The sequence below is a fragment of the Hermetia illucens genome, chromosome 1 (assembly GCF_905115235.1).
Source record: "Hermetia illucens chromosome 1, iHerIll2.2.curated.20191125, whole genome shotgun sequence".
NCBI lineage: Eukaryota > Metazoa > Arthropoda > Insecta > Diptera > Stratiomyidae > Hermetia > Hermetia illucens.
The window spans coordinates 123,857,946-123,873,730 of NC_051849.1; the positions used below are offsets into that span (position 1 = coordinate 123,857,946).

The 15,785-nt window shown below is 45.3% G+C and overlaps 1 protein-coding gene across 7 annotated transcripts in view; it reads left to right on the forward strand.

Annotated features, from left to right (window-relative positions):
- The window catches only part of LOC119647249 (tubulin polyglutamylase TTLL4-like), a 429,241-nt gene that overhangs the window by 20,874 nt on the left and 392,582 nt on the right, over positions 1-15,785 (forward strand). For 6 of the 7 annotated variants that reach the window (XR_005248821.1, XR_005248824.1, XR_005248822.1 and 3 more), the window contains exons 4-5: positions 7,872-7,918; positions 7,976-8,523. Coding sequence is in view for 2 of the 7 variants with exons in the window: in XM_038048127.1 (XP_037904055.1) it covers positions 8,122-8,523 (402 nt within the window). In the remaining 5 variants the exon portion in view is untranslated. Of the gene's footprint in view, positions 1-7,871; positions 7,919-7,975; positions 8,528-15,785 lie in introns of those variants that run through there. The other variant, XR_005248825.1, reaches the window with a different exon arrangement.

The following is a 15,785-nucleotide window of genomic DNA, read 5'->3' on the forward strand; positions in this document are numbered from 1 at the left end:
TGGTTCTACAGTACAGAGACATGGATCTTGAATCGAGGACAGTGCGGATCAAGACTGAAATCCACTAGGTCAGATGGTTACCGAACAGGACTCTTCGGACTATAGCACAGGTTGCAAGGATAACCGCTTTTTGCATCTCCATGTATTGTCCGGCCCTAAGATCGAGCGTTTTCAGCGCTTTATGTAATTTCTGCGCGACTAATCCCGTCGCTGAAATTACTACTGTGACTACTTCGATCTTTTGTAGTCTCCAAGTCTGCTTCATATCGTCTGTCAAGGGGCCCTAGTTCCGGATTTTTTCGTGCTGTTTTTTCAACAGTGTTCCGGTCCAACGGTACGGCTACATCGATTATAAAGCACGCTCGTTCTTCCTTGAGAAGCAGAACTAGATCGGGTCTGTTATGATTAACACTGTGGTCGGTGGCAATAGTGTGATCCCACAGTAGTTTAACCCGCTCATTTTCCAAGATTCTCTGCGGAGTATACTTATAATAAGGATGATAGATTGCCAGTAAGTTACACTTCAACGCAATGTTTTGATGGAGTATCTTGCAGACAGAATTATGACGATTGGTGTACTCGGTACTGCTCAACATCCTGCACGCAGATGTTATGTGTTGGATGGTCTCCTCTTCACATTTGCATAACCTGCAACTGGAGTTGGTTATTGAGGATTCGTGAAGAATGTACACCATTTGTTGAAGGCTTCGATGTCAGTGCCTGGCAACAACAAATTTTTGATATGACCTCCGTGAATGGGTTTTTCTTTCCACATGTCGACCTTCTGTTAGACTGAAGTAACATTCGACGTGGAATCCCATTCTTTGCTTCTCAAGTTCAAAGGAGATAATTTATTATCTGCCATGACGATAGCCTGATGTATTTGTCTAAAGGATTGTTTCTCATAGAAAAACTCACGAGGTTGTAGTCCAATGTTTTTAAATGAAGTGGTCCTCTTCCTCCCTGGTGACGTGGGATGGTGATCCTCAATTTTTAGGCAGCTCTATTGTGCATGTTGTTGTTTACAAGAACTACCCTTACCCGTCTATTGACAGATTCTAAATCCGTGTTACTCCACTGTATCACACCGAAAGTGTATAGAAGGACGGGAATGGCGAAGGTGTTGATTGCCATGACTTTATTTTTCCCGTACAGCTGAGTTTTAAGGACAAGATCCAGACGCCATTCAAATTCTCCCAGCAACTTTGATGTAATTATTGCCACAGCAGGTGTTGTTGTTTGCAATATGCCGCGGTATTTGTAGACGTCGTCCGAATCCATACCCTCAATTCGGATGTTATTTTGGCTGTATCCTTCTTTGTCGGTGTGTTTTCCCCGAACAATTGTTTTTATGCGACATTTCTCCAAAACCAACTGCATGCCGATATCCCTGCTGAACTGGATGGTGATGTCCAGCAAGGAGCGAAGTTGGTTCTCGTCTTCGGCATACAATTTGATGTCGTCAATATACATTAAATGGCTTAATGTATATTTCGACAATATGCCATGCTTGACTTGGAACCCATATTTGCTTTCATGCAAAAGATGGGATAGCAGATTCAAAGCCAAACGAAACCACAGTGGGCCTAGAGAGTCGCCTTGGAAAATGCCACGCCTGATTGATATCGCTCCGATGTTTGTGAGGATATCGATAGCTTCGTGCTCCAATTCTTCATTACTGTTCTCAGAAGAAAAACGACAAGCGTAGTACTTGTAGTAACCACGAATGTGATATGGAGTCAAAAGCTGATTTATAATCGATGTAGGCTGTCGAGATATTTCGTTTGTGATGGACAGCCTGCTTTACCGCGACCGTATCCATTATAAGCTGTTCTTTGCAGCCTGGGGAGCCTTTTGCGCATGCTTTTTGCTCACCTCAGCTCAGCTATCAATTTATGAACATCAAGATGTTTTGAGATGTTCGCGCACAGAACTGAAGTGAAGACCTTGTAGATGATAGGAAGACAAGCAATTGGTCGACATTTTGAAGGGCAAGAGGCACCCTGTTCCTTGGGGGTGAGGAAAGTTATCCCCTTGGTGAAAAATTCTGGAAGTAATTCAGGATCGGCAATCAACTGATTAAATTGATTTGCCAATATTCTGTTCCTGCTCTTTAACCGCTTCAGCAGATGTTGTAAATCTTGTCAACTCATGGCGCCTTCCAATTGCCTGCCTTGTCAAGTGCTGTTTCTACATCGACTTCCGTTACGTTGGGCATGGTCATTTCGGGGAGAGCCTTGCATGAACGCATAAGGTGTGGGAGCCACGCTGCTTCTAAATTGCAACGTCTGGATTCGCTCCAAACACGAGGTTACTTTCCCTACCTAAGTTGGTGAGATTTTTGTGGAATCCCCGTTGGTTCTGGAAGAACAAGATGTTGTCTGTCCTTCGCTGAAAGATTTTTTGGTACCTGCGGATGCGATTGGAGCATACCGCAAGTTTCTGCTTCAGCACCTCGAGGATTTCTTCGATTGGCATATCATTGGACAGATGGTAGTTTCCAAAGATGTTCGCAACGCATCTGTGCACTCTTGGTGATGGATTTCCAAGAAGTGTTTGCGTGACACGGCCAATCTCCTTTCTCAACTTTTCGACTCTTTTGTTGAGTCGAAACACCCAGAACGGTAAAGTCCTTCTGCGCATGCCTCTGTTATTCGCTCTAAGATGCTGATTATGGGGACGAATAACCGTGGCAGCTGCAACGTAATCTCGCTAGCCAAACGATCAGCCAAAATTCTATCAACGGCAGCAATGATGTTAGTAGCTGCCGAAGTAAACTTCAGTTTTGGGATCTTTGGCCTAGCGTCTGGGAGAATCTCAGCATACTCTGTGAATGCGACCTGGAATGCGGTCAAAGCCTCATTATAAATTGGGTCGACATCCCGAGTCACTAAGCTTCTCCTGATTACTGGGTTCATGGAGTGCCTTTTAAGTGGAGTATTCGTGTTGCTCCTTTGTTCAGTCCGGTAAGTTGGTGACTCCAGACCGAGCTCAAGTGAAACCTTTTGGAATATTTGTTTGCCTAGTTGGTAGGGCAACTTGAATATTTTCCCCATTACCCGATATTGATTGACAACGTTCTGCTCCGGAACATGACTTAGTTCCGGGAAGCGGGTTATGAACGCATCATGGAGTCGGTGTCTGTACCCTGAAGGATTCCGTTCCAAATCCGTGACACGGTAATAGGCGCGGACGATAAATTCGTTAAGTTGGTTCGTCCAAACCATACGACACCTAGGTCTCTCGTCCCTGGTGGTTGACGGCATAACCGGCGTCCCATCAAAAGAATTTGAAAAATTATCCCCAATTTTGTTCCCACGAGTGGTGGGGAGGCAGTCAACCCTGCAACAGAGCCTCAATGTTGCATTGTCCCATGGTTACCTCCAAACGTAGGGAAGGTATTTGGAGGGGAGCCGCTGAAATACAGTGTAACGTCACCGCAATTCATCCGAAAGGCGCATTGATCCCTTCACCCCAGATTACGGATTTCTTCAGGAAGTTTACTCCCCCTGAAAGGGGAGAATCGGTAAGGGAGGACGAACACAAAGAGAAACGTTCTGCTTGTCCGCGGCTACTTATTTACAAGATTAACTTGTGATATTCGTAGCTGTGCCCCCGGTGGGTCATGTCATTATCCGCAACCCATGACACGCGCCTGGTCGCATGCAGCTCTGCGTTTGCAACTCAGGTAAGGATAAACCTGGTACGCCAGGTATATATATATAATATATACTCTCTGGAACGGGACGAATGACGGCCCCAAGGAATACATTGTCACTGCCGGGGTACCACAGGGATCGGTACTTGGTCCTCTGTTGTGGAATATCATGTATAATGGAGGTGCCTGCTCTTCCCATCCCAGAAGGGACTACGATTGTCGGCTTTGCTGATGACCTAGCTGTGGTTGTTCCAGCAAAACACCCAGAAGATGTCGATGTTTACGCGACGGAAACAGTGAAAGCGGTAAAGTCCTGGTTAAAAAAAGCTGGGCTGACCTTAGCGGACGCGAAAACGGAAGCGGTCTTAATAACGAACCGCAGGAAAAATAACACTGTGAAAGTGGAGGTCGGTGGACATACGATCATAGCAAAGCCGGCTATCATATATATATCGGGTAATAATTGACACCAAGTTGAGTTTTAGGGAACACCTAGAGTATGCATGCCAAAAGGCCAGTGCCACCACGGCACTTGCAAAAATATTGCCAAATATTGGTGGGCCGAAACATTGCCGGAGGTTGGTGCTAGCCGGAGTGGTGCGCTCCATCCTGCTCTACTCGTCACCTGTGTGGGCAGAGGCGGTTACAAACTCTCAGAGATGGAAGCAGATGAAACCCCATGATTTGCGATGGAGAGAAGGAGCTTAAACCAGGTGCTGGGCAGGAGCGTGACCCCGGAGAGGTTGCGGAGATGCTGGAGTCCGAGGAGAGTGGCGTACGGTTTGCTCCGCAATCATCCAAATACAGGAGGAATTACTGAAGGAACAAAGAAAAAGGAAAGCCGCGGAGAAGGACGAGTGCCTAAGAGCAAACCTACCCCGCGAAGTAATGCCTCAATGGTGGTCCCGCGGGGCTGAGGCTGGACAGACTGGGGGTGGTTTTTAGTGGGTGCGAATCCCACGCGGTTGAGGTTGCTTCTGCCTTTCACGTCTCGCTTCATCATCATTGACACAAAACAAAATATTTAGGAGCTTTTAGAGAATTCCTCTTTGTTTCCTCCCACTGGGTGGTGCTTCAGCAGTCACTTCGTGTGTGTTTTGGATCAAATCGTGCTTCTTGCTTTTCATATGATGCAGCAAACTGTCAAAATGGGTGATATGTGAGTGCTGCTTCTTTTTTTGACATAAATCCCTTATTTAAAACCACGTGTTGTTTACCTCTAGTTGATCTTGATATTCTTCAACTATGTCAAAGCTCACTTGCTTACGGAGATTGCTTCGTTTTACTTTAGTGTTCAACTTAGATTCCAATCTTATCCAATAAAGAATGAAAAGTGCTTGTTTTAGCAGTCTTGAGGGCCAGGTGCCAGGTCGTATTCTCGTCTTGCGGCTTGCTTTTGGTTGCTGTTCAGATGACTCGAGACTCGTGTGTGAATCTTGTTGATGACTTATGGAAGAACTAGGCCTTTGACGCCTTCTTGAGTGTGAGACCATTGTTGTTGCGAATGCTCTTGCTGCTGCTGTTGAGGTTGCTGAAGTTGTGGTAGTCGAAGTTAAAACGGTCATACCCCTATCATCGTCTTCTTAGCTCGTAATGGGAAGTTGCCATATGTTATTGATAGGTCTTTTCTGGTTTTTGCGAAGATCATTTGTACGAGTCCATCATCTTCAGAGTGCAGACTGGTGACTATATCTAGCTCCCCATAGTCTATGTCGTAGCAAGTAAAGGGTGGGGAGGGTAGGAATCAGGTGATTGGTAAATTTCCCATCAAATGTTAATAATAAATCAGATTATGCTGAAAGCATCCCTCGCATTTGTTGTTCAAAGTCTCTTGTTTGCCTCTTTGAAGTGTTTGTTTGTGAACTCGGTCAATTATGAGGTTTGTCACCTGGTGTTTTCTAGGAAGGAGTATTTGATTTTTCACATCCTCTTTCAACTTTCAATTTTGTAATTTCTCTTCTTAGAATACCATTTTTGTCTAAGAATAGGTGAAGAGGGATGAGTCGGTTGGTTTTCAGCAGCAATTTGTTTTTACTCAAATAGTCCATTTCCTGCGCACTTCTTGTTGCATTAGTCTGATAAGACAATACCGAGAACGTCACAATTCCTCTGCAGTGAGGAGTAAATGAGTCCTTTGAAGAGAAGGAAGCTTGCAGTTTTCTGCAAAACACAAATAGTAAGTAGGTCGAGGGTTAATGCCACGTTAAATGCTGTTACAGTTTGTCTCTTCTCTTCCCTAGTCAGAGCAATTGATTTATTGGATGGCCAGTTATCATCGCTGGCTAACCATTGTGGACCTTTCCACGAAAGGCTAGGCGATATTAATTTAGCTGGATTTATCAGTCATGAACCTACATCCACAGGATTTTCATTTGAAATCACGTGTTTCCGACTTCCCTTATGACGAGTTGTGTATCTTGAATACTCTATCGGCTACATATAAGTCCCAAGCTTCTGCATCCTTGGCAATCGAAGCTAATGTGATTTCTGAATCACAAAAGGCGAATAACTGTATACTTTGAATGCTTAATATTTCTACTCAGGATTACTGAGGGAGTAAAACTATAACATACAGTTCAAGTTGTGGGACCGTTGGTTCTAGTCTTAGTGGCGCAACTTTTGTTTGGGCAGTCAAAAGGTTAATCTTGATTTCTTCGGAAGAATCAACGATCCGGACACAAATTACCGCCGCGAAGCCCTTCTAATAGGCATCTGCAAAAGCCATATAGTTGAATTTCCCGACCAACGTGATAGTTAATCCATCGTGGGATTCTGTGTTTCTACATGATGTACCTATTTCTTTCTCTATCGGCTTCTATGAGTCAACGGTGTCTAATGGTGGTTGCTAATTTAAGTTTGAATCCAAAACTGTCGGTTGTACGATCTTAATGTACGCCCAATGCTTTAATTGCCTCGTCATCAAAGATGTCGACAGTTCTCTGTTCCACTAAATCATTTGGAATATGTATCAAGAAAACTTCATCATTGGATACTCATTTTCTGAGTTTGCAGCATCCTTTGCCCATTAGCTCGATTATTTCTGCTTGAAGTTTTAGTGCGTTGATGTCTGCTCCAGTCAGTAAGTTATCCACTTAAAAGTCCCTTTCATCGTCAGCCAGTTATTGCATTGCTCGTATCGACATGCGTTGCTGATGCTCTCATATGTAAATGTGTTCAGTTGGAACTTCTTGACTTGCTGCGTAGGATCGTTTCACCAGAAAATATGTTGAAAATCGCGGTGACCTTTGGCAACGTTTAGTTGCCTGAATATTTTTCAATGTCTGCTGTGAACACATAACAATGTTTCCTCCATCAGAAGAGAATTTACTGTAGATCAGATTAAATCTTTGGGCCAGATCGCAGAAGATCATTCAGACTTGATCCAGAGGAACCGTCAAAGACCACTTTGATAGTGGTACTGTCCTCCCTATGCACCGCACCATGTGGCACATTGGCGTTGCATTCTGTGTATAGTTCAACTTGTGTCACAGGTCTAAGTATTTCTGTACGAATCGGTTGTACTTTGACCTTTCGGATGGATTTTTGGCGAGCTCCTTTTCTATTTGAAAAAGACGAGCTAAGGCTTTGATTGATCCAACCTTTTTTCCAAATTGTGGAATAGTAACTGAGCAGCATATCCCCCCGTCTATATCCCTCGAGTGCGTTGATTGGAAGTGTTCTCCGCAGATTTTATTTGATGATCTAGCTGTATTGCTTGCATCGATTTCCTAGAAGGTTCTTCAACATTATCTTGGAGAAAACCCCGTTGTATACATGAAACTAAAATGACTATTATATTTGCCTTTTTCATGTAACCCTTCAAAAAGATAAAAACGAAACTTTGTGAGGTTTTTAAAATTATATTGGTTTACACTCATAATTTTATTCATATGCAATTTAGTTCAAAACAAACACACGTCTTATTTTAGACAATCAAATTTTAAATATTCTTTGGAAGTTTGATAATATTTTGAAACGTAGGCTTAATTATAGGCCTCTCTTTTAAATTTGCGCTTACTCTTTAAATTATGAATTTTAACTGCCGCAAACTCCTGGTATCGGCTAATTACCCAGAAAGTAATGTTCCTCTACCTAATATTCTCCGGGCATTTGGTGCTACTCGCAGTTACATTCCGAAGGATTTTCTTTCCAAATTTTGCTACCATCACTAGAAATATTTTCATGCAACTCTTCTGTTTTTCCTGTTTTCTAGGAATCCCTATCGCCAAAACGAAAATTTCCTGATTTCCTTTGGATAAGGTTTGTTGATAGAATTTTAAATTTTCTAAAGTTAAAGTATGGTCATTATCATTTTAGATTGCTTGTGATAAATTGGAAGTAACTTAGTCCTGACTGCTAGTCTAAAATTCCATCTTTTATGTTGAACGCTGGTTTCACAAAAAAAAAAAAAATTGTTTGATACAATTGATGAATATGAAAATCAGAAAATTACTCAACAAACAATGTCAAGAGCAGGGAATTGCCAATGCAGTGGACGGCTAAGTTCCAAAGCGTTAATATCAGACGATCCGCTTCTGCATTCTGCCGAACGAGATGATAGTATAGAGAATCTTAGAAATCCTCAACCAATCTTTTTTGAGGAATCATATAGTATTCAAGATAGATTATATGATGTTAACATATTTAACGGATGTATACACAAGGACTACTTGCATCGAAGCTTGCGGAATTCTTTTGGTAGGCCACGATATTCAGAGAGCGAAAAGGATACTTATTATGCAGTTAAAGAAAGTGATGAACCGATTAGACAACAGATCCGAACTCGAAGCGAATCTGAACCTAGTGATATTCGGAATATGAATAAATGGCGTATACGCAGCCAATTTAAACTTCCTCTAAATGATGTAAGTATGTATGATTCTCATTCTCATTTTTTAAGGTAATACTACCTTGTGCGCATTAAATTAAGGGAATTGAATAAATATATTTTAGTTTTTTCTACATGTTAGTGTGAGGTATAAGAGAGAATTATTTTGAACCCTTTTAAAACAAAATGGTGGCTGTTGAAAAGAAACTCCCTTTTTTGAAAAGAATGGGTGAAAACCGGCTGGTCCTAACATAAAACCCTAGTGGAGTAGGGACGATTTTTTTGAAAATATTGATTTTTAGAAAAATGGCGTCAATTTGAAACAAAAGACAGGTTCAATGTCTGTCTGTCACTTTTCTCAGAAATGGCTATACTGATTTACACGAAATTTGGTGAAAACGTGGGAATTGTGAACGCCCAGACATGCACTTAGTTACATCTTCTACTTTGAGATTAAGGGGGGTCCTCATATATGCAAAAGGTTTGTGTAAAGTTTTTTTTACCGAATACAGTCATGTTGGTATCAAATGAAAGGGTTCGATTGGTACTTTTCGATGCCAGTCTTAGTTTTGACATTCCTTTGAAAGGTGGGGAGTGCGAGAGGTCGAAATTGATGATTCCTTTAATTCACCCATTCTCGGAAACTACCCAATCGAAAAATCTGTCGTTCTGTTCTTAGCTGTTCACTCCAAATGAACTGCTACCGCTTTGCGTGGCGTTAATTGCAGTAGCTTCCCCTCTATGTCCCCGCTGTGCTTCTGTTGCTTTTAGCTGTTGGTAGATCCGTTTTCTCATTGCAACTACCGCGTCCCATGCCGTATTTGATTGCACCATGTACTTTATCCGTTTTTTCCACGGTTAAACGGATATTTAGGTCTGTTTGAAGCTTTCCCCTTGAGCTTTTAAATCTTTAGGAGGCGAAGAAAACGTGTTCTTCATTTTTGGCTGTACACCTAGGACAATCGGGATATTCATCTAGGCCGAACCTATGGGCTAATTCCTGTATCCACAGTGTCCGGTTAAGAACTGAGTCAGGCTCGCTTCCTGATTTTCGTACAGACGACTTGCCTCATCGGTTAGAATATCTACCGGGATCAACCCCGCAATCACGCATGTTGCGTCATATGATCTTGTTCGATAGGCGCAACATGTTCGGAGAGCCCATAATCGATATGCAGCTTGAAGCTGTCTGCGATTTTCTCCGATTTTTATCGCCGACACCCACACTGGTGCCGCGTATAAAAGTACAGAGCTGACGACTCGCGATAAAAGTAATCATCGACTGTGCTTCGGGCCGCTTACATTTGGAAGCGTCCTTGCCAGTGTTGAGCTGATAGTCGCCGCTTTCTGCACAGTAGGCTTTAAGTGGGGTTTAAAGCTCATCTTGGAGCCGAATATTACTCCCAGATATTTCAGCGATGGCTGAGAGCTAACTACATACGCCCGCCGCTTTGTAAAGAGCACCAACTCCGTTTTGTGCTCGGCAAGCTCCAGTCTGTGGTCTTCCATCTGGCAGAATTGATCGGGTTCTTGATATCAAGAGTCATCAGTTCGCAGTATTTTCCTTCGTCGTAGGCTTTTCTGGCTAGTTCAAAAAACAGTTTGGCAGTTTCCGGAAGCCAAACTCCCTATTCGATAAATAATCTCCGCTATCAATCAATGGATATAACCGGTTATAGATTATCCGCTCGAGGAACTTGCCTATTGTATTCAGAAGACAGATAGGTCTATAGGATGTTGGTTCACCTATCGGCTTACCTGTCTTCGGGATCAATACAAGCTTTTGTATTTTCCACTCTGCGGGGAAGGAGCCTTCTTTTAGGCAGTCTGTAAATATCCGTGCAAACATGCTTGGTGCCGTTCTCATTGCCAATTTAATGCGCCTTGTTGGGGATTCGGTCCATGCCGGGGGCTGCGGAATCCCGGACCCTTTTCACTGCGTCCAAGCCTTCGTCTGTGGTTACTGGAGGTATGTCTTCGGAGTTCATTGGAACAATGTCGAAACTATCTCCCATAATAATCTAGGGCACACAATAGGAGGGGACCTTTTACCTTTTATTGCTGACATCACGGACTTGTACGCTCCTCCCCATGGATCTGAGTCTGCCTTATCACAGAGTCGCTTGTAGCAATAATTTTTACTTTTCGTGATGGCCTACTGTAACTTTTTGCGTGCCTGCTTATGTACCGTTGTTCGTACTCCGGCATTTTTCATCGGCGTTGACTTCGCCTTCACGCATTCCGTACAACACTTCGCTATTTCAGCGTTCTACCAGTAGTTAGGGTTACGCTTTCGAGAATGTGCACGTCTTAGCATCGAAGCGCCACATGCTCGGTATATCTGTTGGGACAGCTACGATGCTTTTTCTATGATCGTTCCAACTCGGTGTTCCACTGCAATACCTCTGTCTGTCACACCCGATTTATTCGGAAACGGCTGGACCCATTGTCACGAAAATTGGTGAGAGCATGTGATCTGTTGTTCCCTTTACATACAGTGGCGCCTTTTCTTGCTAAGTTGAAGAGGGGCTCCCCATACATGCGAATGGAGGGTGCAAAAGTTTTTTTCATTAAATATGGCGATGTGCGGTATCAAATGAAAGGGCTCAATTAGTACTTTTATAAACTGGTTCCATATTTGATATCGGGTGAGGGGAGGGGAGGCGTGATGGTTGAGAGGAGAGTTACTGTCCGAGAGGAGAGTCAGCCCTGACACGTAGTACCTCTGTTCGCGTAATAGTGCATTGCGTTTAGCGAGATTTTTTATCAGCGGGTTAGGGTGGGACAGCCACTTTTTCAGTGTGACGCGCGACAACTTGATCATGTGCGGAATTATGGGGCAAACCCCTGAAAGTTCGTACAGAGGAGAGTTTTGGTAAAATTTTAGGTTTGGCCTTCTGTATTTGGCCGTGCATTTCTTGAGTATCGTCCTTTCAAAGCGTTGGAGGGCTTCTGCTACGTTCGGTGACATGGTAGCCCATGCTGGGAAATCGTAGGTCAGGATTGGACGAATGAGAGTTTTGTATAAAAGGGTTTTGGTGGCAGGGGACAGGGCCCGGGATGAGAGGAGGTTTTTTAAGGCAGCTGAGGCCTTAGAGGCCTTGGCGATAGCAGATCTGAGGGTTGGATTTGAGTTTGTTGTTGAGGGAGATTCTCAGGTATTTAATATTTGGTTTCGGTTTGAGTGTGTGTGCGCCAGTGGTACTTCCCACTGGGGTTTCTGAAGCAAATAACCTCAAACTTAAGGGAATTAACGGTAAGGGCCCACCGGTTGAAATAAGCGATGACCCTATTGGTTAGGATATTGAAAGAGGGGGAGGCTATTGAGTACCTGAGACCACTCGCTTATAGGATGGTGTCATCGGCGAAGAGGATCCCTCCTGACGCGGGAGGACCATTGTCGTTGGGGGAAGAGGGCGGGAGAAGGGCTGCCTGAGTTGCCGTTGTCGTGGGGGATAAGTTTACGGGAGGAAGGGGAATATCGTGGAGGAACATGTTAAAAAGTTTGGGGCCTAGAATAGATCCCTGAGGGACTCCTGAGTTTACCGGGTAGTCGCAGGAGCGTAGTCCATCGAAGCGCACCTGGCAAGTTCTGTTGGAGATGAAATCTGCGAGGATTCTGAATAAGGGAAGGGGCAATTGGACTGGATTAGTTTGTAGAGCAATCCCTCTTTCCAAACAGAATCAAACGCCTTTTCGAGGCCTAAGGCGCAGGCTACGGTGCAATGCCTGTTTTCCAATTGATTGAGGATATTGTCTTGCAGGTAATCATGTACCTGCTCGGTGGATCTGAGGTTTTCGAAGCCGAATTGATTAAGTGGAATGATGGCGGAGTAGTGTCTATTGAGGTGACTTAGTAGGATACGTTCGAAGATTTTCCCAATATTGGAAAGAAGAGAGATGGGCCTCATATCTTTGAGATCGCCCGAGCACCCCTTTTTAGGGATAGGTATGAGGAGGGCGGATTTCCAAGATACCGGGAAGTGGCCGTTGTTCAGGCAGTTGTTGAAGAGGATGGCGAGCCGTTCACTGATGGTAGGCGCAAACTTCCGCAGAATAAAGTTCGATATGCCAGCGGGGCCCAAAGATTTTTTATTGTTGCACCGGGAGATTGCAAGTTCGACTTCTTCTAGGGAGGTAAAGAAGGGGGCGAACGGGCCTGTTCTGACTGCATCAGCCGGGCATCTGGGAGAAAAGGGGCAAAGGTAAGACCCTTCCAAGCTTAACCTTTTATCGCTGACAGCATTGGCGACCACCGAGTTCCAGATGGGGTCCGCTGGCGGTTTTGCTCTGAATAAGTGACTGAAATAGTCTACGCAGGCGGATATTTTTTCCTCGGGGGAGTGACACTGGAGGTTACCTATTTTTATCGGGGTTTGGTGGAAATTAGTATATTTTTTCTTTCTTTCGGTCAATCAATTAATTACTGAGAAAACTTGTGGGCCGGGTTTGAGGGATTTGAGGAGTTTCTTGTAAGATGCATTCAGTTCGGACCGAATAGCTCCATTGATTTTGTTGGATAGGTCTTTGATGATCTCGGAGACGAGAGGGTAGTCAGCGTTGCATCTGTTCCGTGACCGGTGAAATAAACGTTTCCTGCGCTGCAGTAGTCTGTTTCTATCGCGGACTAAGAGGAGGGTTGAGGGGGAAAGGCACTCGTATTTGTAGTAACCAGGTTCTTTAACTGGGGCGCGTTTGTCGATTGTAGTTTCGAAGGCAGAGTTCACTTACCGGATGTATGTATCTAACTCAACATTAGAGTGGATGCGCGATTTGTCCAGGGGAGGGCCCAGCACGCTGTCTAAGTCGCGTTGGAAATCGTCCCAGTTTGTCAGATTGAAAGATCTGCATTTGTGAGGATGGTGGAGTGAAGGGAGAATTTGCTATAGATGTAGAGAGACGCTGAGCGCATGGTGGTCCGAGTGGGCTGCTAGAGAGGAGCAGCTAGTGACACATGCTGAGAGATTGGACGAGATTATAAAGCCGTTTAGGAAAGAGGATCCACGAGGAAAGGATGGCACTCCCGCGTTAATGATGTCGCGCTAAGGAATGGGCCTGATTTGAACCAATCGAAGAACACTTTGCCGTTTTCGTTGTTGACTGAGTCGCCCCAAGATACGTGCCTCGCGTTGAGGTCACCGCCGAGGATGAAGGCGTCGAAACTGCTCGCGATTTCCCAGAGTTCGTCCAGAATGGGAGTGAGGTGACGACCTGTGCCGCCCGGGAAGTAGAGAGAGCCGATTAGGACTCGGGGGGCGCCACCACCCCTGGCAGGAAGTCTGACTACTGCTAACAGGCAGTTTGACGCCAGTGCAGCCAATGGGATAGTATTTGCCCTTAGTCCCGCTTTGACTAGTATGGCTGTGCTTCTGCCCGCGTCGTTGCGGAAAGTACTGTAACTGGGAGCATGTAATTTTACGTTGGGGGCTTCCCCCAGTCTGGTTTCGTTTAGGAGAGCGAGATTAGGATTGGAATCCTCTAAGAGCTTGTGGAGAGCGAAACGTTTGACGTTAGAAATGAGCGAATTAGTGTTGAGTGTGAGCACCTTCATTTTGGTTGCTTAGCAATTTGAAGAGGAATTGTAGGTACGCTTCGGGTTTGTCTTCACGGGGGAAGACGGAGATAGTTGTGATAAAAGTCGCAAATTGTGCTCCACAGCGAGGAGAAATACATATTGAATAGAGACCTCGCTTCGATGAAGAAGCCCCTTGGAATGGAAGAATGTGCAGGCGATAAAGGGCTAAGGGTTTCGGGTCTTGCTTGACCCCTGGTCACTGCGGCAAAAGACGGGGTCAGTGAGGGAGGGGCGGTCCAGTTGGCGTGAGGCAGAGTGTTAGGCTGCAAGACACGAGCAGGCGAGGGTCTGTCAAGGTGAGGGAAGAACGAAGCAGATCGAGAGTGCGGGATGCTTTTTGTCCTTTCTTTGCGCTGGATAGATTCCAGTCTGCGGGGGCACTTAGAGAAGTTGGCAAGGTGACCTAATTGGCCAGAATTGGCACATTTTAGTGGTGCCGCCGACTCTTTTTCGTCTATAGTCAACTCGCCGATCGATATGGGACGCAAGGTCGGGATTCTCCTTCTGTTCAGGATGACTACTTCGGTTTTTTCCAGCGCAAGGTTGAAACCGTGAGCAGTCATCCATCCGCTTACCCGTCGCATCAATATGCCAAGTCTGCTTTGCGCCTGTTCAACAGTGCGTCCGGCAACAAGTGCCGCAACGTCGTCTGCATAACCGACCAGGCGCGACTCTTCGGGCATATCGAGTCTCAGCAGACTATCGTAGGAAGCGTTCCAGAGGTCCGGCCCTAGGATGGATCCCTGCGCTACTCTCGACGAGATTTCCATCCTCCTCCGGCCCTCTAGCGTCTCGTAGAGCAACAAGCGGTCTTTCAGATAATCCCTCAATATCCGCAAGAGATAGCTTGGCACGTGAAAGGAGTTCTCTACTGTGCCCAGCATATCTGTCCATCTTACGGAATTGAAGGCATTTCTGACATCAAGCGTTATGAGGAGCACTTTCCGTCGAGATCGGCGGCTGTGTGCCTCGGCTCGATTAAACGCATCTACGACCTCCATTACAGCATCCACTGTAGATTTCCCTGTTCTAAACCCGAACTGCCTTGCGGATCGCTTCAGCGAGTCTACCCCTGATGAGCTTCTCGAGCACTTTTCCGGCCGTGTCAAGCATACACAGCGGTCGGTATGCAGACGGGAGCTCCGGGTCTCCTTTACCCTTACTGATCAACGCGAGTCTGGCCACTTTCCAGCGACAAGGAAAAATGCCCTCCTTCAAGCACGCGTTGAACGCTTCGAGCAGCAATTCTGGCCGTTTGCGGAACACCAGTTTGTAAACTTCCGCTGGGATGCCATCAGGACCTGGCGCCTTCCTGTTTTTCATAGTGAGAACCGCTTCTTCGAGTTCTCCCATTGTGAAAAGGGGGCAATCACCGACGCTTTCCGCGCTAATTACATCAACCCGTACAGGGTGTCTGGGGAACAATGCCCGCACAATGCGGTCCATCTGGTCGGTGCTCAATATGCAGGGCTTCCGCAGAGCCCCGATTTTCCGAGTGACAAGTTTATAGCCAAGTCCCCACGGGTCATCATTCACCTCATTAACAAGATTTTGCCAGCCGCGAGCTTTGCTTTTATTTATAGCGTTGCGGAGTTTCCTTTTTCCTGATCTATATTGCGCCTTTATGGCACATGCCTCCTTGTTGGCGTACAAACGTTGTGCCAAACGGCGGAGCTTATGACACTCCATCCGTAGGTCGGCAATTTCTGCCGTCCACCAGAACA